At 43.6% G+C, this 27,806-nt stretch overlaps 1 protein-coding gene across 1 annotated transcript; it reads left to right on the forward strand.

The window, feature by feature from the left end:
• The first annotated feature begins 1,206 nt into the window (after nt 1-1,206).
• Nucleotides 1,207-27,806, forward strand: LOC149856290 (uncharacterized). The gene is made up of 7 exons (XM_090020484.1): nt 1,207-1,282; nt 3,822-3,909; nt 19,715-19,800; nt 20,520-20,627; nt 21,168-21,205; nt 25,567-25,624; nt 27,700-27,806. The coding sequence occupies exons 1-6, from the start codon at nt 1,207-1,209 to the stop codon at nt 25,591-25,593; spliced, it is 423 nt and encodes a 140-aa protein (XP_089876610.1). The 3' UTR covers nt 25,594-25,624; nt 27,700-27,806.

A 27,806-nucleotide genomic window follows, 5' to 3' on the forward strand; every position in this document is an offset into this window, starting at 1 on the left:
TAGGATCTGTTGTGCCAGCTACTGGGCACTCAAAAATGAACCTGACTTTACTTTTCGTTTTCATTTTTAAATTGTTCCATTTTTAATGAGAGCAAGTTCATCTGAGTGAAACCTCAAGAATGAAATAAGGAAACAAACCAAGGAACATGAACAAATAATGAACAGAATCCAGCTTTTCCAGTTTTATTTATTTATTCCTTTGAATTTTTAATTCCTTTTCTTCATGCCCCTCTGTGATAGAGAAGGCATCACCGTCCTAATTTATTTCTGGGGCAGGGAGTGGTGATTAGAATGGTACAGAAGGAGAGCTTAGGACATTTGGCCTCTGTGATCAGCTCTGCGACTGTGACCCTTAGGCAAGGCACCAAGTGTGGAAATTTGAAAAATACCTTTGAGACTTAAGGGCCATAAATCCCAGTGAAATTCAATGTGCTCCTAAATTACATGGGTACTTTGGAAAATCCCATTCTTAGCTTCTCAGGGCTGTTCTTTCCCCATTTAACATCAAGGCTATAAAACCTGCCTCATGGGCAAGTTGTGAAGGTTAATGTTAGGGAAAAAAGCTCATAAAGCACAGAAAGTTCATAGAGGTGGGCAATAGCTATTTTCTGTGAACAGAATAAATATCAGGTGCCCAGCACCTAGAAAACATGCTTCCACTGATATACAAGGGAAAAACCTCCACTGGATTTAACAGAAGTAGAAAATGGCCTGCAAACAGGGGGAACTTCCTGTTGACAAGACCAGTCTCCATGTCTGTCACAACAATGTTAATTGTTTTTGCATTTGCATTCTCATTCAGTAATTAAAGATGGAAACCTACAACTAGCCTTGTTTCAGAGGGGTGCAAGAGACTAGAATACAAGGCATAGCAGGAGCCAGACATAGTCTGATGAGTAATTTCATTAACAAATTTCCATGAGGCAAGCCTGGCCCTACACTTGGCTCAAACTAGAGCTGCCGTCTCCTCTTCTTCATAGCACTGAAATCACTTGCAGATTTTAAGAGCAAGCTGCTCTGCCTTGTGCTCACACATGCAGTGCATGGATGCAAATGAAATGTCAAATTCCAGTCAGTTAGTGAGGGATTCATAAGGGCTGAAAGAGCAAGGCCCCTGTGGGTGGTTGTCAAGCTCCACTGGCTTCTGCGGGGTCCCCCACTGGTACGTGTAATAACTTAAAACTGTTTTGACTAAAAACCGGAAGCATGAGCTTGCTGCCAAAGGACAGTGCACGACAAGGCTGCTCTTCTTCACAAACGAAGCTGGGAAATGGAGAGCACTGTAATATGTTTAAAGATAGAAGGTTATTTTGGGCCATATAGCTATTGCCTGGTATTAAAAGAAGTGAAGCACTGAACAACAAAGTGGGATGGTGTCTCCCAGAGCTCAAAAGAAAATGCTTTCACTGTTACCTCAAGGGGTGGGAGGAGGAGGGGGAAGAAGGATATGGCACTGGTCCCTTCCAACGCAGTAGGGTAGCTACTGTGAATGGAGTGGAGGGGTTGAGGTCATGGATGAGCCTCCCAGATGTCCTCCCTCCTCCAGTCCTCACACTCTGCTCTCAAGGGAGTGTAGATACTAAAATCCTGGCCAACCCCTCCGTAGAATTTTTGTACCATCATTCTCACTTGTACACCCACATAAAGGCCAGGAATAATCCAGCACAGTCAATAGGAAACATTTTTGAGCATTACTGTATTGTATGGAAACACAAATGTCCTCAGAAAAGGAAGAAAGACGCTTCTTTTCCCACTTAGCACACCGGAAGATCTGGTTGGAAAAATGAGAAAAGGATTCCTCATATAGCTACTGCTGTCAAGTGGCATGCTAATGGCACAGTTTTGTGGGGAGGTACAACTCAGTTGGAGGTTTGAATGCATGTTATAGCATTGTGCCACATCAGTCACTTTTTCATAATTTCTCACTGGAGTGGCATTTCCTGCAGCACAAACCTTTGGATGAAACAGATTGTATAACAAATTCCTTGGTGGAAATTCACAAAGCTGTCAGTATGAATGTTCATTAAGGATGCTGAAATCAACAAACAAACCAGAGTGAGTTTTAGGTAACTAATTTTAATTAATTATCCATATGGCAGGTAATTTATATGGAGAATAACTCTAATACAATAGAAATAAATGTTATTTATTTACATTTTTGCAATGGGAATAGAGACAAAGATGTTCACATTCCTGGAATTAATATGTATGAGGTATAGGAACTAGGGAATCCTTTGTCTAGCTTCAAAATTTATAAAAAATATGCTTAGGTACATGCATGCACATGTGTGTTCATCTTGTATTTAACAACTAAAAAACATCCTTTGCATCCTTTGGTTTGTAGGCCCAATGACAATTTTCAATACATTAATATAGCACAGTGTCTCAAACTTTGTCAAACTTTTGACGGCAGCAGTATAAGTTACTCAAGAACAAAACAGGGAAGAGAATAATTTTAACATGCAGTAGTGTTATATCTTCTTCCTCCTCCTCACCATACTTCAATTCAAAGCCTACATGTCTAGTAAGCTAACTAGTAATAAGCCTTTATTGAGTAATGAACTGCTGCACCTATATCCTCTTATGAAGATCCAGAAACTTTTCTCTTTCTCCAATGTATGTGGCTAGCACTTAAGATATGCATTGTATCATTAAGGACAACATGAACATTTCTTCAGTCACTTCAAAAACGATACTTTGATTTAGTTGTTTAAAAGGCTTTTCAACACTAGGGCTGTACAAAGCTTCAGTCCCTGATTCGATATAGAAGAGATTTGGCCTGATTCGGTGGCCAAATCTCTGAATCCAAATCAAATCAGGAGACTCGTTAATCTCTCCAAATTGAATCAGAACCCTCCGAATCAACGTGGAGAGATTCAGAAAGATTCAGCAATTTGGACATAAACCCACCTTTAAATGTTTTTTCTACATGCCTCAAGGTAGCAGGCAGCATATCAGTGCTGTGATGCTGGGGCAGATGAAGCATCCCACAGGAGTGTGGGGGGTCCCCAGTGCACTCAGCAGCAGACCCAGAAAAGGACCAGAAGCACTTCTGGTCTACTTCCGGGTCCTCCAGGTAGCATGCAGGAGGGCCCTCCCACACCCCTCCAGCTCAGTGACTGGAGCCTCCTGGGTCTGGCGGGGCACCCAGGTTCCCCCCATGGCTGATAATTGAGCTGGGGGGAACAGGCGGGGGTGGGGCAGCACACTCCCCGGCAAACCTGGAAGTAGACTGGACATACTTCTGGTCCACTTCCGGGTTCACCGCTGAGCACACGGGTGCCCCGCCATGCTCCTGTGGGATGCTCCAATCACCCCAATATCACAGTGATCATACGTTGCGCTAGTACCTTGAGGTAGGTAGAAAAAATATTTCAAACTGTGTCTACAGCTGAATCACTGATTCTCTGAATCAGCATTGAATCTTCAGATTCAGCCAAATCGAATCAGGAACAGCGATCCAAATCAACGAATCAAAACACATTTGATTCAGATTCGCCCCGAATCAGGGACAATGGCCCGCTTCACACACCCCTATTAGACACCTATAGGGACCCAAATCCCTTTACAAAGCTGGGTATTTATCACTTACCAGATCTGGAAATACATACGTGTTGTGGCATATAGTAAGTGTAACAGGGCAAAAACAGCCCTGTTCCTTTGATGTTACTAAGTGGCAAGTAGTCAGGTCAGGGACAGGACAAAGTGAATTAATTAATAAACACAGTTGGGAAAGGGATAGTATCTAGAGTTAATATTAACTGATTAGGAGCCAGCAGTTACTTAAGTCCACAGCAAGGGGTTTTCCTTTGTCCCCTGAGGCACAGTGTGGAGGGAGATTCAGCAGGGACACCAGGAGTGGCAGACCCAGTGCTGGAGCAGCTTGCGGATAAGACTGACTGACTGGGGGTAGGTAACCACAGTGATCGGTGAAGTAAGGAGGTGAGGAAGAGAGGAAAAGCTTACTGGTTGAGAGAAGGCCCCATGGAGAAAGGATCCACTGGTACTGCAGGAAAGAGAAAAGACAGTGGGACTGGAGTGGAGCTGACTGACTTGTGGGAGTGGGCTGCACAGTGGTGGAGAAAGGGGAGACCACAAGCTGGAGAAGAGCCAGAGTGCTCCACAACCTGTCGGGAAGTTACTAATAAACCAGTTTTCTTTTTATCCTGCTTCTGGGGGGATTTACTACACTTTCTCTCTTTGGGGAATTAACTTCTTGTTCTTCCATCATTCCAAAGCATGGCAGGTGAGTCCTAGGGAGAGAGATTTCGTTATTCACCCCCACCCGGCCACAGTAAGTATAAGAGGAAGTATAGTAATCATAGTGGCTAGGTACAGGCATTAAAAAATCCTGAGGTGGAATAAATATAAGTTATGTGGTTTTCTGTAAATGACATAGTTCAGATCAGCATTGAACAGAATGAGCATTCCCCCTTTGGTGAGGCGGAGGGGCAACACTTAGACTAGAGTCTGCTATTTTTAAACCAGTCTGCGTGTGCCAAACTTCTGTTCTGTTCCAGATATAGACTGGTTTATTAGTAAAAGTGTATTGTCTGTACCTGAGCAGTGTGTCCAGGGGTGTGACATCCCAAGGTTTAGCCAGGAGGAAATGGGTGGAGTAGAACAGGAATGCAGCTAGACACAAGACCCTTGCAACGGCAGTAAGACTGTTACCACTTTACTGTATATAGTTCTTAAGTGAGTTCCTATATATAATAAAGAGTTGTTTGCATACCACAAGCCTCATCAGGTGTTATTCAAATATAGTTTCTTGGCTGTAGTTAAAAATGTAATTTCCCTTCAAGAAGAAATGAATTAAATTTGTCTTTGCAGAATAACATGCGCACCACAAGTCCATTCAATATTTACCTGTTACTTTAAAATGGAATTATGACTTGCAACTGAAATTATTATAAAGTAAGGCATCCATAATTCTCAGAGAATGCAGAAATATTCTCTAAAGCATCTGTTCATGACCATACCAAAGTGATAAATAATTAAAATAATTTTAAAAGGCCATCTTCTACATCGGATATATATAGGACTCTCTTCAGTAGGTTTACAATGCATATCAATTAAAGTGATATGGAGAAGTTATGGTTCTATATGGTCATAGCTCTGGTCTGGAGGGACTTTTTCAACTGAAAAAGTCAAGTCACAGATCTAATTATGGAATGAATTCTACATATAAAAGCAATATAAAGTGTCTGACTCAGCTGAGTGCTAATAACACTAAATGGTACCCTAGTACAATTATAGCAACTACAAAGGTTATTTTAGTCCCATGGATATCCAAAGTAAATGGTAAATAAGTTACTATATCCCTGGAGGTCAACACATTTGTTTTAACAAATTTGAAAAGTTGGGGCCTGATCTAATTGTTGGTTTCCATTTTTTTCCTGTGCTGCTGAGGTAAGCAGATTATATTGAGTAAAGTGGTTCAGGAATATCTTTGATAGCACACAGATAATATAAGGTCTCTGAAATACTAAACTCTCTGATTTCTAGGTACTGTAGTAACTTATTTGCCATTACTTTGGATATCCATAGGACTAAAATAACCTTTGTAGTTGCTATAATTCTACTAGGGTACCATAAGCAAAAGGGGAAAAATATAGGGAGAAGCAGCTGGGACTAGGGAAAGTCCGTGACACACAGAGACCAGGTGCTTGCCTGGTATCTCCAGTCATTATGCCCAGGTACAGACATTACACTGTTATGGGTATAAATGATTGGAAACCAGTCTATACCCATAACAGAACAGAAGTTTGGTACACATAGGCTGGTTTAAAAACGGAGGAACCTGGTCTAAGATTTGCCTCCCCGCTCCACTAAAGGGAAATATGTGTTCTGTTTGCTACCGTTCTGAACTTCTGCCACTTACAGAAAACCATGTAACTTAGATCAGTTCTGCCTCAAGCTTTTTGAATGTCTGTACCTAGCCTAAAGCCCACCCTTACCTAGACAACAACCCCACTGTAGACAGCAACAATCTTTTTGTTCTATGTATATGGAGTGCTCAACACAATGGGAATCCATTACAGTGGCTCCTATATGCTACAGCAATGCAGATAAATAATAAGTTAGAGTAGCTTGAAGACTGCTCTATTCCAATGCAAAGGAAATTGTCTTGCACAGAGAGAACAATGCTACAAGGGAAGGATTGGAAAGGTGAATAAGTGCTTTACATAACACTCACTCCCCAGTACTTTGTTCTTGATGACTGCATCTGAACCTCAAACCTCTGATACTGAAAAAATAGTAGCAAACTAAGTGATTTCAATAGACCAAGTTATGTTTTCCCAGAATTGTAGTAAGAAGGAAAGCACTTCTTACAACAGGGATATTTTTCCTGGTTTTGACTTTTGATGTAACAGACTAGATTAACGTTTTCTGCAAGATTTTAGGAGCCCACTTTTCCACTTTGCCCAATCATCCTATTTTTCGCTGGTATTTTTACTGCTTTTCCTTTTTCCCTTTTTCTGTCTGGACGTATATTTTGCTTTCCTCATTTATAGCAAAAAACTTAGCTATATGGCATCCTGGCCCTACGACAATGACCCATGCTTTGTAAAAATGCACAATTCTACTTAAAAGCAGAGAGAAATGTGTATGACAAATCTTTATCATATATTTCTTTCTCCTTAGCAACTTGTATAGAAAGCCCTGATCCTCAGTAGGTATTTAGCAACTGGTAGTAATTAATGTATAATAGTATTGAACAAGCAGCCACTATCTTCAGAGCAAAAATAATTGACAACTCTGTGGTATCTTTAAATGTGTGTTCACTTTTTTATAGTGACTGCTGTGCATTCTTTTCTATAAGACTCTAGCTAAAGTATTTCATTTCTAGCCCCCTCATTCTATTATTCTCTATAACTAAGACCATTCTTCCCATCAGTAGGTATTATATATAGTTTAAAATCTATAGAAACCTTTAATAAACTAAAACTGCTTATTTGTGAAGGAACAGTAAAATCATAGAATAGAATACCAGGGCTGGAAGGGACCTCAAGAGGTCATCTAATTCAGCCCCCTGCTCAAGTCAGGATTGTCTATGATTAAACCATCCTAGTCAAGTGTTCGCCTAATCTGCTCTTTAAAAACACCCAAGCGTGGAAATTCTAGAACAGGGGTGGGCCAAGTACAGCCTGCAGATTGGATCTGGCCTGCCAGGCCATTCTATCTGGGCCATGGAGCTGCTAAAAAATTTATAAAATTAATATGTATCTGCCCCTGCTGCCTGCCAAAGATTACAGGAGACAGGGCAGTAGGACCCAGGGGGAGCCAGTGACAGAACTAAGCAGCTGCAGCAGTAAGTCCAGCATGGCCCCGCACTCCCGCCGCCCCCCGCCCGGAATCCTCTGCCTAGCAGGAGCTTCTGAGGCAGGGGTATCTGGCCTGGGACTGTTTCTGCCTCCTTACACCAGAGGGAAATACAGATAAGGTGTGGAGGAGGGAGGCAGAGGAGGACCGTGGGTGATCACCCCAGTCCTCACGGCTGGGTCAGCCTGGCTGGCTTCTGCAGTCCTGACACTGCAGCTGGGAACCATGTGATGCTGGAGCAGCTGGACTGTGGGCCAGAGGGTGGGGTAGGGGAGGGAGTGGGGAAACAGCTGTGGCAGGCAGGGGAAGGGGCAGTGACAGGGCATACAGCAACAGCTGGGCAGGAGTGCAGATCTGGCCCATGCTGGTGCACTGGACCCAGCACCAGCAGGGCCCAGAGCAGGGCAGAAGGAGTACAGGGCTTAGTCTGGCAGGGGTTCTATGGAGCTGAGCTGGCTCCCCGCTCTCTCTGCTGTAGCAGCACAGCCCAGCTCCATAGAGCCCTTGCTGCTCTGCTCCGGGCCCCACCAGTGCTGGCCTCAGTGCACCAGTGCCAGCTCACTGCCCCTTTCTCCCTCCCGCTGCAGCCATTTCCCCACTCCCCCCTGCCCACCAGCTGGCTGGTTGCTCTGGTACCGTATGGTTCCCAGATGCAGTGCCAGGACTGCAGGAGCAGCTGGAACATGGTGCTGGAGTGGTGGGCAGGTGAGTGGCAGAAAAAGGGCAGTGGTGGTAGAAGTGGGGGAGGGTAGCAGTGGCAGATGGGGGGAAAGTGGTAATGAGTCGGAGCATGGGGCCTGTGCTAGTGTTCTGGGGCCAGGAGTGGCAGGAGTTCATAGCCTGGGCTTGAAGGAGTGCTGGCAGGGGCTCTACCTGTTGCAGGGGATGAGGGGCAGGATCTGGGCAAGTTCCCCCCTCCACACAAGCCACAGCCCTCCCCAGCCACCCTCCCCCACACACATAGCTCCCCCACAAAACCCATACCCACCCACACTCCACACACACCCATAGCCCTCACACCTATCCACCCCCCCCACAAATCCCCACGCCCCACATACCCACAAACCTATACCAAACCCACCCACACCCTCCCTCAATATACAAGAGTAAGACTTCATTTTAAGCTATTATACTATCACCTCTATAGACACTACACAAACATATATAAATCAGGACAAAACCACTTTTGAATTCAATTTATGAATGTTGTTGTACGTTTGATTTTTTTTAATATAATTTGGTATTTTTATGGTTCAGAGATGCAAACTTCCTTGCTAAAAGGAGTAATTCTGGGGGGCAAGGCAAGGGACTTATGGTAGCAAAGCTCAGGGGTTAGGGTGGGACCTCTGGTCCAAAGATGGTGACCAGAGGGGGTGGGCACCTGTAAAGTGTCAGGGCTACCCGTGCAACCCTCGATGGCTTGCCAAAACTTGATAAGTGGCCCTCCACCTGAAATAATTGCCTGCCGCTGTTCTAGAACCCCTCTGGGTAGCTTGTTCCAATGGGTAACTACCCTCATAATGAGAAAGTTCTTCCTAATATCATGAAGCAGTATATGATGTTGCATCTGGGTTTCTTGACTGAGAATGGAGGGTTGCTTTTCACTGACTTCAACTGCATCAGTGATGCATCTGAAATAGTGAACATAGAATTACCATTACTAATCACCTAGGATAGGTTGATGATAAAATACTGCATAAAGCAAGCATCCACTAAATAGTTAAATGGTTTAAAATCTCTTTTGTTAAGCCTTACAAAGACTATTCTAATGGAAATGTTTATGGAATTGATTCCTTTAACAAATCCATATTCATCTCAACAGCAATTCCATTGATTTCAAGGAAGTAATTTGTGATTGCGGAAGTCTGAATATCCCTTAACATCTCTGATTAAAATGACTCTGTGTAGAGGTACAAACGGTGTATAGCTCTTGAGCTGACCTTTTGCACAGGTGAGAATATTATTCCTAGATTCTGAAATAATGACTTTATAACAAATGTAAGAAGTGTATTTAAACAGCCTGATTCAAAATCCATTTAAGTCAGCAGGGAGGCTCCTTTCATTTTAAAGCTCTTTGAATCAGGCCCTCTCTTTGTGCTACACAGATTAAATATATTACATTGAATTATATGTGCTTGGCCAATATGTTCTCTAATTATATTTTGTTGATATCATACAGGCATGTTATTTAATTTAATACTGTTTCAGCATCAAATTACTTGATTGCATTTTCCAGAGGTGTCTACTCCAGCCATTTCTTTTAAAAAGGTTACACCAAGTATAAACATCTCAGAAACTGTAGGCTGAATAGCTAAGTGGTTAATTTATTTTGGTGCTTACATTGTACTTGTGATTTAAGGCAGAACTGTACTGTACATGGACAAGGAGGCTATCTAATTATATTGCTACACAAACTAAACATTCCAAAATAATCTGTATAAGTGTTTAGATAAAATCTAGCTATTATCTGGAAAACACATTTTCTCCAATTGTTTCCTCAGTTCATTTTGTCATATTATATGATCATATTCTATTTTTCATTCCCTTTTTACTGCATTGAATTTTTTATTGATGAATATTTGATGAGTATTATCATTGCTATTTCAACTGTTGTAATGCAGCTGCACTCCTGGTAATTTGTTTATGCAGGAAAGTTAATTTGAATGGCAGAAATGGTTATTATACCATTGTTCTTTCAGCACATCCCTTCTTTGTCTTTGATTCTTATTTTATTTTCATCCAGTTTTGCACTGGCTTCCCAGACACAGCAGAACAGCAGAGAAGTTATCATAGTGGCTAGGGACACAAGTTACACACAAACTGGTTTAAGTGATCAAAAACTGGTTTAAACCTGTAACAAAACATAAATTCAGTGTATATAAACCAGTTTCAAAATGGCCAAAGCTGATTTAAGACAAACCTGGTTGAATGTAGTAGATTTAACTGATTTGGGTCAAACCAGTTTATGCAACTTCTGTCCCAGACCCCTTCCTGGTTTAAGTTAAACTAGAGTCCCCCAGCATCCCAGCATGCTCTGCAGCCCTAGGCTTGCCTGTGCTGTCTGTTCCAGAGAGCAGGGCTGGTCCTGCACCTCTACTCTCTAGCCAGAGGCACTGCCATGGCACTGCCATCTGTCTGCCTCACTCACAACTGCAGGGCTGGGTCTGCAGGGAATAGCCAGGCCAGCCCACAGGGGCTGCTGAGGACGGATGCATAGGGCCATCCTGGGCTGAGCTGTGGGGACTGGGCCCTTGGCTCGGGCTGGGGGCATGGCCAGTGACTGTTTGAGCAGCGGGCTGCCCAGGCTGGCTTGGAGGTGCTGGCAGGCCTAGAGCCCAGCAGCTGCCTGCTGCAGGGGCTCGCAGGCCCTGCCATGCCCCACCATGCCCCTGTCCTGTACAATACCCACCGACTGCAGCTGCACCACGGACTGTGCACTGGCAGGGGCTGGCAAGGGTTTTCTGTGTCCCTCACCTCCAGCTCCCACTGCTACTGCCACCATGCAGATCCAGCTGGGCAGGTGGAAGCTTTAGTGCCATGGCTTCTGCCCAGCACACAGAGTGCTGGCTCCTGCTTCAGCTGCTTTCCACCACGCCCCAAGCGACTGCTCATCATGCCAGGTAGACAGAGTGGGTAGAGCTGGAGTCAGAGCTCCAGGCACTGGGCAGAAACCCCTGGGCTAAAGCTTGCACCCCAGTGGAGCAGTGCTGTGCAGTGGGGCAGGACCTTCACCTGGAGGTGAGGGGAGCAAAACAGCTCTGCCAGGCCCAGCCAGCACACAGCTTCCCATTGCTTCCAGCAGCTACTTCCTCTCCCCCTCCCGCTGCTGTCCCTGCTGCACCGCTCTGGGCAGAGAGGGAAGGGGGTAGCTTTAGCCTGGTGGCTTCTGCTCAGAGCATGGAGATCCAGCTTCTTTCCACACCTTTCCTCCTCCCCTCACCACAGGGGCTGCTCATCATGCTGGGTGGGCAGAGAAAGGCAGTCACAGCTGGAGCCAGAGCTCCCTTCTCTGGACTGAAGAAACCCACCCACCCCCCTCATCGCCCAGAGCAGTGCAGCAGAGACAGCAGGGAGAGGGGACAGGAGTAGCTGCTGGAGGCAAAGGGAAGGTGCACACTGGCAGAGCTGTTCTGCTCCCCTCACCTTCAGCTGTGGCTCCTGCTCCTGCCTGTCGTGCAGCTCCGGGTGGGCAGGTGGAAGCTTTAGCCCCACAGCTTCTCCCAGTGCCTGGAGCTCTGGCTCCAGCTCTGGCTGCTTTCTGCCTGTTCTTCCCACCTGGTGCAATGAGGAGCCCCTGCAGGGAGGTGGGTGGGGGCAGGTGGAAAACAGCCAGAGTTGGAGCCAGAGCTCCATGCACTGGGCAGAAGCCGTGGGGCTAAAGCTTCCACCCATACAGTCTGTGGCAGCTCTGCCCACCCTGCTCCTGCCTGCAATGCAGCCTCCTGCTGGGAAGAGGTTTCCACTCCCAGGACACCATGAGAGGGGCTGCTGCCCCTCTCATGGTCCCTGCCCCCTCGCTACTCCAGCATCGGGGCAGGGGCGCAGCTGGAGACCAGCCAGAATGGCCCCCTTAGATGGGGGGGGCAAGAAGCGGGGTTATTTCTCCCCTCCCTCCAGTGTCTGGCAGAGGGGGCAGGGAGGGAGCTTATCCCACTGCTCACCCCATGCAGGGAGCGATCAGCAGCAGCAGTTGGGGCTGGTATACCCTGGCTGCAGCACCCCAGGGGTAAAAGGGGTGGAAGAGGGAATAAGCCTGAATGCCTATTCACTTGCAAATTGGTTCAATCTAGGCAGGTCAGACTAACCTGCAAAGATTGAATCAATTCAGGCTCCTGTCTTTTGAACGTCTGTCCCTAGCCAGTATGTCCAGAGTGGAATCAAACTGAAGGTGCTTGGTATTGTTCAGTCACTTTTAAAATCATTGGCTCATCAGACACCAACACAAATGGCAGCAGTTACACTTTTGGCTACTGTAATTTGTAATCAAGGCTCACGGACAAGTCTCTGTACTAATCTCTGTCAATCCAACATCCATGCACGTGTAATAACCGTCAAGGAATGTTCCCAAGCCACCTTGCAATCACAACCCGACTGAGATTTATTGAAGAAAAGTTTGTGCAAAACTGAAAGCCAAATTCTTTGACTTGTCAGTAAGCTGTTTCTATCATGTTATACATGGTAAACTAGCACATTTACTCTGCACAAACTAGTAAAGTGGACTTCAGACAGGTGATACCCAGGGCACTGTGTCTTTTAAGGATGTAGCCCAATATTAGCACTGTTAGGTGTGCAAACACCTACACATGATTCACAAGATAAACCAAGACATTTCAAATAGGAATTCACTATGTCAAAAATGTTCTGACCTGTTGTGGTCCAAGTTCTTTGCAACAGAGGAATTGCTCTAGTATTTTTCAGTAGTCAAAACAAGAATGAAAGCTAAGAGCTGGCACCTTCCAGACGTGCTTTGTGTCTCCCAAGGTTGAGAACCACTACTTCAGATAATGTACACTACAACAGTAAGGCTCTCAGTTTTAATTACATCATGAGTCCATCACTATACAGCATAGGAACAACAGGAGTAAAAGAAGTCAGGGCCAACATTTTTAAAGTATTTAGGTACCTAACTCCTACTGAAATCAATGGAGTAGACATCTGGCCTTTAATGTTTAAGATGTGTTTATATATGTTGCTTAGCTGGGACATTATCCACCCAGCTTTAATCTACTACATTTATTTGCTCATATTATATCAATTGGGAACTTTCAAGACATGACCCTTCCCCAACTAAGGATCTATTAACAAAATACAGCAGATTTTTAGGTAGGTTTTAATTTTACTTTTGAATAAAATACAAAGGGAGTGATCCTGTACTATTTAGGCATCTATAGAAACATAACTGGATTTAAAAATATATATTTTTTGCTATTTTAAACAGTTTTGATTTTAATATTTGGTCTTGGAAATTTTCTCTTATTATATGTTTGTCCAGCAACAGAAGGTATTATTTAGTTTTGAGGCAACATATATTTAAGTACATACTAAGTGTTTTTGGAATGACTTTGACAAGTGTTGACTGACTTATTTGCTGCTGTTTCCAACACATTAGCTTTCTTTTAATGGGTTATCTGATTTGAATATAGCAATACAACATGGTTCAAAACAGTCGCTCCTTAACAAATCTCAGATCTCTTTAATAAACTCTTCACCTTTTCCTTTGTTTTATTGCCTGTGCTTCACTGCAACATAAATTACATATTCATTCCTGTGGTATGTTGCTAGCTCTTCATCAAGCCATATTGAAACAGTAAAACTAATTTTAATATATAAAGGGTATTTCTCTGTAGACCTCTGTCTACATGAGTTATTTAATTTCATTGTCCACGAACAGGCTGACAAAGTCATTTCATTTTGTTAGTAAAACAACGTGGGCTGTATCAATATTACTCTTGCGAGTTTCTGTATTAAAATAAGAAAGAAAGTATCAGATTCTGATTTCATTTTCACTACATTCAGTGAAGCCGTTGACCCCACGTTGGTGCAAATGAAATCAGATCCTGGAAGAAGAAAGTAAAAAATTAAATGTATTGCGTAAATTGTACGCAAATGATGCATCTTTCCAAAGGCTCGCAGTCAAACGCAAGAGTTACATGCAACTTAATCACCTTCATCTAAATGGAAAAGTTATGTTTGGTAAAATAACTTGTCCTCAAGCAGAATTTCAAATGAATTGCCTAGATAGCAGGTACTGCACAAATCCCAGTAGACATTATGTTCTGTTTGAATTCAGGGAGCAATTTTAGCTGTGTAGTCTTGGAAAATCAATCTCCTACAAGGATTATAGGAACGAAGCATTGGTTTAAAAACTAGAGCCCTGAGAATCCTTCCTTAATAATGAATTAAAGATGAATAAGTCAGTCAATCATATATCTGCAAATGATGGTCATTTAATCGCTCTAACTCAAAAAGAAATAAAGTAAAGTCAGACTCAAACACTGCCTTGAGCTATTCTTTCCCTGACTTTTCCCCCTTCATTCTGTAATCTGTTAAAAAGGAAGAAACACTAGCTAATACTAGCTAATGCCATTTTGAATGCTGCTTTTGGCTCTAAGGCCTGAACTCTCAAAAGAACTCACAGCTGTGGCCAACTTTCAGAAGAGCTCAGTGCCCAGACTTAAGTACTGCAATACAAGCTGCTTAGCACTGAGCACTACTGAAAAACCTGTTGTAGCTAAGAGATGAGCTCTTGATACTCTAGCTTTTGTTGTCAGGAGTTGGCCTTTGAAAATCATGGCTCCTGGTTTTTGGAAATCTGATCTTCAAGGACAAGTTCATTCCTGGTGTAACCTTGCTGACGTTCACCTGGGATGTGGTAGACAGCAGCAAAAGAAAATAGCTTAAGAGTCCTAAAACAAGGTAGATACGTGGATACCCTTACATTTTCAAAGTGTGGAGCTATACTGGTTCCTCAGCTTCAGACCTACTGAAGAGAAGCCTATTTTCAGAGGTTGAGTGTTCAGTGGTTTCTGAGAATCAGCCTTCCTTAAAAGGTCTTAGGTTGGGAGTATGAAAATTCAGAGCACTCAGAATCACTTGCTACCACCGAATAACTGACTGTATGCTTCAAGTACATCCGTTACAGGGAAACTGACCCAAGAGTGGAGGTTTCCTGCTTCACCTGTTTCAGATAAGTTAGTATAAAAAACCAATGAGTAGGTGAAAAGAAGAGGAAAAGTCTGGAAGGGATGTGACATACATCAAGCAAATCTGTATCAGAGGAAAATGTCACAACTACTTGCTATGCTTTTTGGAGTCAGATCTAGCATCCCTTACTCATATGAATAATCTTCACTCATGAGTATAATCAACCTGAACTCATCTGTGCAATCTTTATTCACAGAAGGAATCATACCCTTAATGGGACTGTTTGTATTAATAGTGATTATTCATGCTCGTAACTGATGCTGAGTCCAAGGATGAAGTGCTGGCTCTATTGAAAAATCAATGAAAGTTTTGCTGCTGATTTTTGTAGAGCCAGAATTTTATCCTTACCCTCTCTGTCTCCAGACACAAATTGTATCCACCAAACTGACACCTGAAAATAATGAATTGTGGGCACAAATTTCATTACTTTTACCTCTTATTGCCTTATACATGGATACCCTTAAGCTTTAGTGTGAAATAAGGTAGTGCGTTCTAGGCGTATAAATTGCTTATAATGTACTCCTGTTTCCCATAATACTAGTGAAGTGTCCAGCTTAAAATTCATCCAGTAAAAATTACCTCCTGACATGTTACTTCACAAATATCCAACAGACAATTTTCTGCTTGGAGAACTGGCATGTAAACACCATCACCTGATGGAGAGACTGTACCACAATGATGTAAATCTGAGTAAACCACAGCTATTACATCTGCATTATAATGAAAAAAACCTGTTATTTAGACCCACCAAGTCTGTGTGTGCATGTGCACTAATATACAAAAGATGCATTTCAAACAAATGGATATTTTATATATATCTACAATGAATCTCAAGATGTAGCTGAACATTCAGTCCTCAATAGCAGAGGTCTAATATGTTGGGCCAATTCCCCAGCCCATGCCAGCAGTACCCAGTGTACCAGAGGGTAGGATTCATTGCTTCCTGCTATCATTCATGCCCACTAGTCCTGGAAGCTGCTGAAGGGCCTAGACTCAGGATTACATCTTTTCTCATCCAACCTCTGATTCATTTCTGGCTCATAGCTTACTTACATTATGGCGCACATGCAGGAGCAGCTCTTGTACCCAGTTACCTTAAGACAACTTGAAGTCCCTTTTTTGCCAGTCCACAATGTACACGGGATATAACAGAAACCAACAACCTAGCCTGTTTCTTTGAGTGTCCTGTGAAGAACTGTATTTATTTCATATGTGACTAATCACTCATTTTCAAATAAATTCCATTTAGAATTTTGAACGTGGTGACTAAAAGACCTGGTAAAACAGGAAAAATACTAGAAGAGATCTATAAATCTTGTACTGAGTTAGTGCGCCAGCTTGCCAATGACAGGCTTTTGCTGGTGATGTGAGGAAAGCCATCAATATGCATCCATGGAGGTGAAAAGTTTAATAAAGTATTCACTTCAGCAATTGATTCAGTAGCAATTATTCCTCCAGCCCTAACTCTAACAATGAAATGACACTAATGTGAGCTGTGATTTACTGTTTTCAAAGGATGTTTCTGGGTCATAGAACAATGAAGGGGAAAAAGAAGCTCCATCTTAGCACTAAGCATCTTACTGGAACTAGAGTATACAGCAACTTGGATTCATACACTAGTTAAGTTATAGGCTGACATTTCTAAAACAGGCCTCTCTCTTGCTTACAGAATGGATGTTCAAGTAAGCTGCTGATTCTCTGTGGCAACATCAGCCTATTGCCTGTCCTTTGCCTTTATTCTTTATTTGTTCTGGTCCTGATCTGCAGATCAGGTACATGTTATCCATCCAGATTGGTTCTCTGAACATATTAGAATTCAAAATTAACCAAAACCTGAACAAACAAAAATATCATTAGTCCATGTCATTGCTATTGTTATTGCAACTGAGCACATGTATAGCTGCACAGGCTCCTTACTAGAGAATCCCTTTAGTTCTCTAGGCAAGCTCGCTTATGCATTGCACAGCATGTGATTCTGAATATACTGGTGGACAAGATGTATTATAGAAGCTAGTAGAGATTGAATCACTAAGCTAGCATCCATATCTCCCTTTTTAGGTATGTAAGTATAGATTAGATGGTGGGAGAATCTGTTGAGACATCAGGGAGAAGAAAGGAGTTCTGTCTGTACAGGCCATGGGAGAGATGCTTGGTTAAATAGGACTGATCTAACTATGACATTATTTGGAACTCATTTGGGAGATGGGCCGAAGTATGGTCTAGTTTGTATTTATTTTGAACCAGTCCCCTCACCTACAGACTTATCATCTAATGGACTGGCTAGGGCTGGGCATCCCCATACAAGAGGATAGGATGGGCTTCACTTCAGCTGCAGAGAGACGCAGTTAGTCATGTTAGTCTGAAGTCAGGCAGAAGGCAGGATATTTGCACACAAATGCCTCCTAGGTAAACCTTAGACCTTTGTAGACCATTATCAAGGAACTGTCTTTGGGTAAGATGAGTATGGAAATACACTGGTGGTTTTGTTAGACATTTTCACTTTGTTTATGCTTTGTTTCTTCTGTTAAGACTAATCAATATTTTTCCTTTAAGAAGGCTGGCTGGTTGCTATATTCACCATTTGTCACAGTTCCTAAAGGGGAGATCCATAAATGCTAAACCCAATGAAAACGTTGGTGAAAAATCTACCCTGCCTTCCGTTTCACTTCATCTACCACAGAGATGATAAACATGGGCTTGCAAGCCTTGGCCTCACACTTTTGAGGCAAGCTCTTTCTCTATATCTCACTTTTACTCCTACTAAAATGGAGAGCCATGTTTAATTCAATGGGATTCTTCAGGGTACTAACTTCAATAAGAATACTACGTTACCCTAACTACTTATGGCGTTCTTCAACTTAGGAGGTATCTAAAGTTTAAAAGTCCCATTAACAATGAATACCACAGTTGTCCTTGGGTATTCTAATACAGCCAGACTTTGAATTTTGTATGTTGCCATGGTTTCAATATTTTAATCTGTTCTAAAAGTCATTAAGATTCCACTGCAGTATGCCGACTGATTGCATTTGTATTAACAGGACCTTCTTGTTCAGAGTCAATGAGCTAACATACACAGATAAAGCCACATGGGTTGGGCAAACATCACAGCTCTGAGTAGCAGTATCTGAATGGGACAGTACTGATAGTGTCAGATTAGTTCAGGCTTTGGTTTAGTGAATGCTTTCTTAAAGGGTTTGTGCTGTATGACGTGACTTATGGCAGTGCAGGAAAAGCCTGGGGTCTTGCAGGCCAAAATTCTAAAAGGAAAACAGGAAAAGATTTCTCAAAGCCTGCTAAAGAAATGATTCGGCCTAGAAGAGATATGTCCCAAAAAGAATGAACCGTCTCAAGGATCACCCTCCTGCCCCCACCAATCCTCCTTTAGATGTTAGGGCGGTCCATATTTCAGGCCAAAGAGAACTCAACCTTCTGAAATCTACTTCTAGGTTATCTCCAGAAATCCTCTTCCAAACAAGAGGAGATGCTGTAATCCAGTAATATGACAGAAAAGTAAGACTCTACCTCATATAGTTTAACTCAGAATATGCAATTAAGAACACACGGGCCTCGCCATTGAAGAGTCAACCTTGCTAAAATTCTGTGCAGGGTCTGGAATTAGCTGGAGAGTCTCTCCAATTACAAGCTGTGGTGTATCTACTGACTGTAGCCCTTGTTTGTCCTGTAAATCAAAATCTTCCCTTTCAGTTTTCCAGAATAAATCTCCTCTGGTCACCTAGACAATCAGACAAGCTGCATTTAATGATGAATCATAAAATACTGGTGAAGAATCCTTTGAACAGGTCCTGGCTAGCTTTCTCCTGTGTCCCCTATGCTTGTCTTGGTGTACTTCCTTAGGCATCAGACCTTATCATGTCAGACCATGGGCTACTATAGTACCACCTGTACTAGTCATACTTCTATGCTTAATGCAGTGGGTCTAGCAACTATAGATCTCTCCTTTAGGAATTTGTGACCAATGGTGAATAAAAGCAACCGAACAACCTCCTCAAACTAAAAGTATTGCTTAATCCTAACAGGAGGAACAAAGCATAAGCAGAAGTGAACAATGTCTAACAAGAAGTGACAATGTGTTTCCATGCTTATCTTACCCAAAGCCTTGCAATCCTCTGATAGCAGTCTAGAAGGGCGTAAGTTCTTCAGCAACCCTAGGAGATGTTTCTGTGCATCAGTTCTTTCCTCTAAACAGCTCCCCAACAATTGCCTCTGCCTTTATGAAGACACAGAGGAGTATTTGCCATATAATCTTTTTGATTGGCTCATTTCCAGCATTGTTAAAGCAAGCTTTGTAACTGAAGCCCAGAAGTAAGGTCTACAGGACTAATAGTGGAAGCAATGCTTCTCAATTGCTGTAAAGTATTCACCTAGGGGTAGCTTCGCCTCAGCAACCATTTCACTTCCTGCTTTTCCAACAACCCAATAGATTAGCTGTTAAACTAAGCCAACAATAAATTCATCCAGTAAACAGCCATGTAACTATTTTACATACCACATTAATAAATTATAATCAAGCAGACTCACTTCTGTCACAAAATGTAGCTTGCAGATACACAAGTCTTAAAAATCCCAGCCCACTGCTGTCGCCTTGCTATCTGAGCACTTTCCAGAAAAATTATGTATGGCCAATAAAGTCTTCAGGTATTTCCATTTATCTCTTTCCAACCAGATTACAGAATCTCTTCTTTATTTTCATATATATCACTGGGAGACCATGGCGAAGAGGCAGTTCCTGCATTTTTAGCTGGAAAAAAGGTAAGACTCGTTATCATTTTGAACTCTTGTGAGAGTGAGTTCTATAACAAATGGCCAGGTGCCAGAAAGGCAATGCTGGCTGCTTCCACAGTCTCATTTATTTTGTTGACTGATCCCTTGTTCCTGAAGAGTGCACTTATCATGTTAAATCATCGTCTCAGAGTGAAAGGAGGTCTCCGAGTTAAATAAGGTCCCAAAAATCAGGAGCTTGAATTTGACCCAATGTTTTTAAAAGGAGCCAAATGCCATAATTTAGTACAGGGGTAACTGAGTGCCACAAGTGACATAGGCACACTCTGCATGTGTGGCACATGGCAGAGCAGGGAAGCAGCACATGACACAGTGGCAGATATGTTAGGGAGCAGAAAGCAGAGCAGCAGATTGAATGGGAGGGCACGCGGCAGGGAGCAGAAAGCAGAACAGTAGATCAGGCTGGGGAAGGGGACAGGAGTCACATTCGAGGTGGGTGCAGGGCTAATTTGTGGGACACCTGTCAAAAAAGTTAGCCTCCACTGATTCAGTGCCTGGGTTGACATGATCACATCTCTTTGTATCATCAGTCATATAAATAATCTCATTTCATTCACATGGGCCTTTTCAGCACCCCCGGGTTCATCCCAGTTCATAGTGCTTTGCAGTGGGTAAGCCCGGTGGTGATAAATATATGGGGCCATGTCTGCATCTCATGGTAAAGGGTAAAACTCCCTTTCCATTTGTAGAGAAATGTCTAGCAGGAGTGGAGAATCCAGGGAGGACACTAATGCTGCAGACCTCTCTGGCCATCGAAGGACAGATGCCTTCAATAAAAAGTAAAGTGAAGAACATGGGTAGGCCTCTCAAATGCAACTTTTTCTCTATTATTGTATTATCTGTCTTGCCTGAGCTTAATTTAGTCAGCTCAGTACTCTTCATTCAGGTACTGCTCTCACCTTGTTTGCCCTTGTTGTGAAAAGCAAGCACTACTGGTATTAGTTGTATACTGCTGGTATTTAACTCCATGCTACCTCATCATCTCTGAGTGGCATTTAATTAGAATGAGAAAGGGTCCAGAATCTTACAAGTGTGAACACGCTGAAGGCAGGGATATGAACTGATACTGCAAATCCATCACAAACAGATCAATGATAATCTATCATTATAAAGACATCTCCTGAATCCCATCTTGCCAATATTTGACCCCAGCAGTCTTTGCTGCCCAGACTGGGGGGCTGGGCCTGATGATCTCACGAGGTCCCCTCCAGCCCTAAACTTCTGTGAATCTGTGAATGCTCATTCCCAAATCTTGAGACTGAGAAGTCAACACTATATACAAAAGAAATTACTCTATAAAATATTGCTTATAGTGGAATTCTTTTTTCTTTACTCAGGAGCAGGCACTTCATGGACAAATCAAGCATTTGGTGGGGTAAAGTATCAGTGTGACTCATGAGCAATTAGACATTCAAGGACAATATGACTGTAGCATGCACAAAAATATAGTCCTTGCTTCCCCTAGATCCACAGTGGTTTCAGTGAATTTACTTTGATTTATACCCACATGAATGAAATAAGTAACTTCTTCTGAACCATATGATATTGAACACTTTCAGCAATAGTTACTGCATAAGATGAACTGTTAATATTTCACACTAAGGCATTTCCTCTGTACATTCCTGTAACAGCCAAACTTATTAATGTTCACAATGTTCATGGGTCTGTCTGCAAGTGCTGGATGTTCTGGAGGATGATGCCAGCTAGATACAAAGGTTGTTTTCAAGCTGCTGGTCCCAGAAGGATTTGATATGAGATTAAAAGCTTAAGTTTGTGTCCTGTCTGCAAATATTCTGAGTGACTTCCAGACAACTTGATTTGTAGCTTGTTCAGATTTTCTTTGATCTTTTTGTTGCCTTCAATACTGTTGATTACACTCTCCTTCTTAATATTGTGTCCTTCATGTGCTGTTTGCATTCAGTTTTCCTTTCCCTGTCCCCTCTGATCACTTCTTCAGGATTCTTACTTGATGAATCTTCATTCTCCTTACTCCCAGCCTTTGAGACGGTTTTGCATGGCCCTATTGTAGGTTCATTTTTTCTTCTGTTTTTACGATCTCTCTACAAGATTATCCCTGCACACACTATTTCAAGTGGCATCTTTATGCCAAAGATTCATAGATCTCTTTGCACCCAGCTCCAGATCTCAGGCTCCATTACCTGAAACAAAACCTGGCCAAAACTGATTTCCTGGTCTTCCCTCCCAAATGCTATATATTAGGCCTGTGGCAAAGCGGCTAGTATTCGCTTTGAATTCAGCCGATTCAGGGGACAGTGATTTGACTTGGTGATTCAGATCACTGGCCTGAATCAATTCCGACAAATCAGCCAGGCCCATCCCCCCAGCCCGGCAATGGCTGCCCCATCTGCCCCAGGTCTTTGGAAAGAAAAAAGCCCCGATTCACCTGGTGCTGCCAGGTGGAGGGGGGGGGGTGCAATCTCCACTGCCCCCCACTGCCTCCTGCTGCATGGGAGACTAATCCCCTAACCCCCCCCTCACTCCCCCAGCCCCCCATGGGTGCCCCTACCAGGGCAGCTTGGCCCTTTAAGAAAAAAGAATGCGAAAAGCCCTAAACTCACCACTCCTGCTGGCAAGGGGGCAATCCCCACTGCCCCCCACTTCCCTGCACCACATGGGGGGGGGCTCTGCATGAGCCCCCCAAAGCCCTGAGGCTGCTGCAGGAGCAGTGAGTCCTGGGGCTTTTCTCTGTTTTTTTTTTTTTTTCTTAAAGGATCAGGCGGGGCACCCGTGCGGGTTTTCATAGACATTAGACATTAGGGCTGGAAGGGACCTCAGAAGATCATCGAGGGGTCTGGAGGAGCAAGGAGGGGGTCGGGGGCTCATGCAGAGCTCCCCATGCAGTGCGGGGCAGTGGGGGCAGCAGGGATCGCCCCCTGCTTGGCAGCACCTGGTGAGCGCTGGAGCTTTTTGTTAAAACACCAGGAGCTGGGGCAGATGGGGCGGCCATGGGGAGGCTGAGGGAGCAGGCGGGGGCTGGCAGGGGTCCCCCCATGGTCCTCTTCCCTCTTTCCCAGCCCCCCTCCCCCCGCCCCTTGTACTTACCAGCTTGGAGTCAGCTGCAGCTCCCTGCTGCAGCCACCAGGGACTGCCTGAATCATCAAAGGTCTCCAAACCTTTTCCAAAGATTCGGAGAGCTTTGAATCGATTCAGACCTGTTCATTGGTCCCCTGATTCAATTTAGATTCAGAGATTCAGCCACCGAATCGGGCCAGATCTCCTCCAAATCAAATCACCACCCCAAGCTTCATACAGCCCTACTATATATGCAATCTCTCTCTCACGGTTTACAATATAACCATGCTGAGTCACTCAGGCTCTCTCAGGGTCATTTTGAACTTTTGTCTCTCTTGGCCACTGCACCCAGGCTGTGTCCAGATCTGGTCACTACTTACTTTATATAATGTCTAAGTTTTTTCTTTTTCTGTGTTGTTGCTAAGATCATAGCTCTGACTTCCTCTTCTCTTTGAATCTGCTCCCTAGCGACAATGGTTTCATTGCAGAAACCTGCATCTTCTTGTCTTCACTGCAACTGGTTTTTACAAACCCTTTTCTTTCTTCCCATACACTTGTGTATTATTGTGAAAGACTTTCCCATACAGGGACAATCTCTCACAAAACCTGCTCATCCCCTGTGTTAATTTTCTTTATGATGAACATACTGAGGAAACTAGCTCTTTAGCTCAGTTTCATTTAAAAGCTCCTTGAAACAAAACAGATCAGAACAAATAATTCAAATACAGACTCCCGGGGCATGTCCAGAGAGTGTGTATGTTTGTTTCCCTGAGGGCAAGTAGCAGTGTGTGCACAGGAGGTTACCCTGGGTGTGGTAGGGGAGGCAGGGGCCAGCAATTATGCTGGCCCCAGCAGCATTTCAAGGGGCTCTGGGGACCTCCTGGGCCTGCAGACATGACAGAAAGCCCGGCTGGCAGTGGAAGTGTGGTTTCAGCTGGCCAGCCTTCAGCCATGTATGCTGCCCTGCTTTTTTTTTGGTGTGGGTTTTTTTTTACCCCAGGTAGCAGTGCAGGGAATGCCTGAATGTGCAGCATGTAGCAGTGCAGATGGGTCTGCAGTGCCACATACTACATGTCCACACTCATCTGGACATGGCTATTGGGTGTGTCCAGACAAGTGTGCATGTGCAGTATGTGACACCACAGACCCATCTGTGGCCCTGCACAATGCACACGCCACACATGCAGGTGTTCCATATGATGTTAATTTGCAGTGCAGGTGATTTTTGGACACCAGGAGATCCCAGTGTCAAAAACCCACACTAGAAAAAAACGGGGTGGTGCATGTGCCACCTGAAAGTGGAGCCTGGCCAGTTGGAGCTACACTCCAGCTGCTGGCCGGGCTCCCTCCTGCTGAATCACTACCACTGGAGCCCTGAGAGGCCCCCTGGACCCCACATAAGGCTGCTGGGGCCAGCTCAGTCCTCCACCCCACCTGGGGTAATCTGCTATGCACCAGAGCACATGTGCATGGGTGTTCCCCAGGGACAAGTAGCAGTGGCACAACTATGTACCACTCTTATTTATCCCTGGAGAAACACATGTGCACACTTGTCTGGACATGCACATTGGGTTTATTTCTGTCTGTGAAACAATTGGATGCAGGGATGTAAAGTTTCAACATCTCACTGACCTTGTATTATATTAGAAAGGAAGCTTTTGCCCACGGTCACTTGTGTGCAATACCTTTGGCTACTGCCTTTTGGCTTCATAACCGACATTACACTGAAAGCTAGAAAAGAGTTTAAAAGAATCTCTAGGGGTTTTCTGAGTCATATTCTCAGTCCCACATGACATGAACAGGCTGAAGGCTGCCCATAATCTTTTGTTAGGGCTATTTGCAGGAAAGGGTTCTCAGCAAAGTTGGTTCCTGCCCCACAGGTGAGTATGCTGTAATGAGACTTCAGCTAGACAAAGAGCCTAATTATCTCCCTTGCACTCCTTCTACTTTTCATACAACATAATTTGGATATAGCAGAGACTGTTCCCAGTGCTCATGGAAACCTGTGTGAGGAGATTTCAAGGTGGCAGGCATAGCGTACAAAATGCTTGTCTATGCAGATGGTGACTGATTATTGGCATCCAGACTCACTTAACAAACAGTAAGATACAGGGAAGACTTAGACACTGGAATTGGGATTACTCCCTCAGTGCCGCAAGATAGCACTGGCTTATTGTGATGTGCTGGTCATTTAACTTTCCACCTCTCTGTGGTTGTTCTGTCTGCATCAGAGATGCTTTCAATTGCTTCTGGGATACATAGAGAGACGCCATGGCAATTTCTTCTTCATGTAGCAAGGTTGGTCCTTTTGTAATTATGACCCTAATTAGCTCTCACTGTCAGCACTATCTTTTCTGCTGATGAAATTATAATTGAATTAGCAATTTGATTCACTGTGTTATAAAGGTATTCTCTGAACCACTACCAATTTAATTGCTGTTTCCTGAATTTTGTACTCCACTATCTGGAAAAAAATAGGCCTATGTTCTCAGTCAGTTAATTCCAGATTGCAGTATCCTTCCTTACATGAATCCCACTTTCCATTCAATGCAAATCTCATATGGGTCACATGTAGAATATATGGACAACAGAGCCAGATGTAGAATAAAGTAATTCTTATAGTGAGAAAGGGTATTACGATTTTGCCACTGACTAGCCTAACTCCTTTTGCTGACTTAATTCTGCTTCTGGTATCTCTTTCAGGATGTCCTGCCAGATAACTCTCAGTAACAGGGACCTCTAGTTGTCTGGTACTTCTGAGGTGATTTGATTATATGTTCCTCAGTTGGAAATGACAGATAGAGCGTAATCTCATATTCCCTCTTAAGTTGCAACTGTTATGCTTGCATGATCTTACAGTGATGCAAGTTAGCTAAATTGCCCTAATTTTGCCACTGAATAAAGCAGAGTTAAAAGTTGGACTTTTTTGCTTCACTTGTATTGCTACAGAATCAGCAAGTGCAGCGATTGCAGTGTAACTACTTATCTGAGTATCCTTGAGTACACACAATTGTTTCATCTGTCTATACCTTTACATTGTCAATTCTATGGATAGGCTCTTTGTTCTGTCTTTTTGTTGTTTTTTGTTGATTGCCATACTGTAATGAATGTACCTGTGTGGCAAGCTCACACCCCACTTACTGCAATGCTGGTGTCTAGGTGGCTGGTCTGTGGGCAGATTGGCCTGCAGCCTGCGGCTGGGAAAAGGCCCATAGATTGGTCCAGTGCCAATACTCCCCATGGGTAAAAGGAGCTCCATAGCCAAACCACAGGAAGAAGAGAAAGAGGGTTGTGCTACCAGATGCTTTGACCTCAGCTGGAAAAGAACTGGCACAACCCCATGAAAATCAGTGCTCAGTTTTCCATGGGGTTGCTCAGTAAGGTGACATGAGCCCAGTCCACAGCGGGGACACTCTCAGGGTGCCAGAATGCACATTTACCTGCTATATTGAAACTGGAGACCCTTCCTGAGGCAGGAAGCCCCAGCAAACCAGAGGACACAGTGAACAGCCAGACTCCTGGGAGAGAGAAACCAGGTATCAGCATGGGAGTGACAACAGATGGGTTAAAGGGTGCAGACCCAACCTTGATCTTGCCCACTCTTCACTTTGCCAGCAGGGCTGTACAGATTATCCAGGATGGGAAGATGGCAGCCCAATGGGTATCACAGGCCGCTGCTGAAGGGAAGAACCCTCTTGGGAACCCTTCAGTTCTATCCATCATGTGTGAGCAGTCATGGACCCAAAACTCCCAGGCAGGGAAGTATCAGAATCATGAGACTTGTGTGGGCATGAAGAAATGCCCCACAGGATACTGCAATACATGGCCAGGTACAAGCTAGCCCCAGAACGTCAGTTCTCCTGGGACATACCCACAACATGGGACCATGTGAGAACCATGCGAATCAATGCCATGCGAAGCTTGGAGAATTAAAGACAAACACTAGATGTGGCAAGCATCATTGTCCTGGTCATCTGTATCATGCAAGTGGTTTTAGTTCTAGTATTATTAATTTGCCAGTTTATCAGTCAGAGAAGCCATAACCATATTCCTGCCAAGAATTATGAAGCCAGGTGCCTTCGTCACACCAGATACCATTGAAATCAGTCCAGACCACCTGAGCAGAAAAGGGTGGGGTGTAGGTAAGGAGGAGCCCCACAGAAGAAGTACCAGCTGAGACACCCAGGTACAACTTCATATAACATCAAGTCATGGCGGGTGACTAGACTCCAGTGTGGCACACCCAAATGGACAGAGCATGCTAGCAGTGGCAATGTGATCGTGAACCTGCCACAACCTGATTCTGTCTAATCTTATAAATTAAACGAGTTGAAGTTGGGCTGATATTGCAGGTGTAAATTCCTTTACTTGACCTTACCTACATACTTAAAGCTTACAAATGTCTTGATAATAATAATAATATATTTTATGGGCTATGACTGTCTTCTATTGCTGTTTATCCTCCTTGCCCATCTGGACCTGTTGTGTGGATAAAATGAACCATAATATCACAATGGTTCTAATGGATCTGCTGTCCAGTTCTATCCACATCTGTGCTATCTGACTACCAAGTTCTTTTAACCTATAATAGTTTGCTGTTATAGTCTTGACTGTTCTGTTTGATTTCTTGTATACTTGTAGTTGACAAACTACAGAGAGGACAATTCCGTAGTATTATTTCAATGATTTTACTGTTGTTTACTCTCTCGTGTCTTGATTGACTCTCTTTTCATGGCCTGAAGCCAGTGATACAGGTAATTATAACCTATTGCAAGTACTTCATCCTTTATTTAATTTCTTTGTTAGCTGACATTTGTGGCTTATGTTTTTTTCTAGCTGTGCTTTTCCCAAAGACTAGTAATAGAGCTTCTATAGGGAGCTTACACCTCATGACACAGCTGGAGAGCTTAGCTTAATGACTGAACCATCAAGTTTGAAGGCCC

Source organism: Crocodylus siamensis, chromosome 10 (assembly GCF_052110815.1).
Source record: "Crocodylus siamensis isolate JL-2025a chromosome 10, ASM5211081v1, whole genome shotgun sequence".
NCBI classification, from domain to species: domain Eukaryota; kingdom Metazoa; phylum Chordata; order Crocodylia; family Crocodylidae; genus Crocodylus; species Crocodylus siamensis.

Coding starts and splice junctions, on each gene's coding strand:
- LOC149856290 (XM_090020484.1), top strand. CDS start 1,207: ATGAGCTTGCTGCCAAAGGACAGTGCACGACAAGGCTGCTCTTCTTCA. Junction 19,801..20,519: donor CATTTTTAGCTGGAAAAAAG/GTAAGACTCGTT, acceptor TTCCATTTGTAG/AGAAATGTCTAGCAGGAGTG. Junction 20,628..21,167: donor AAGTAAAGTGAAGAACATGG/GTAGGCCTCTCA, acceptor TTCTTTACTCAG/GAGCAGGCACTTCATGGACA.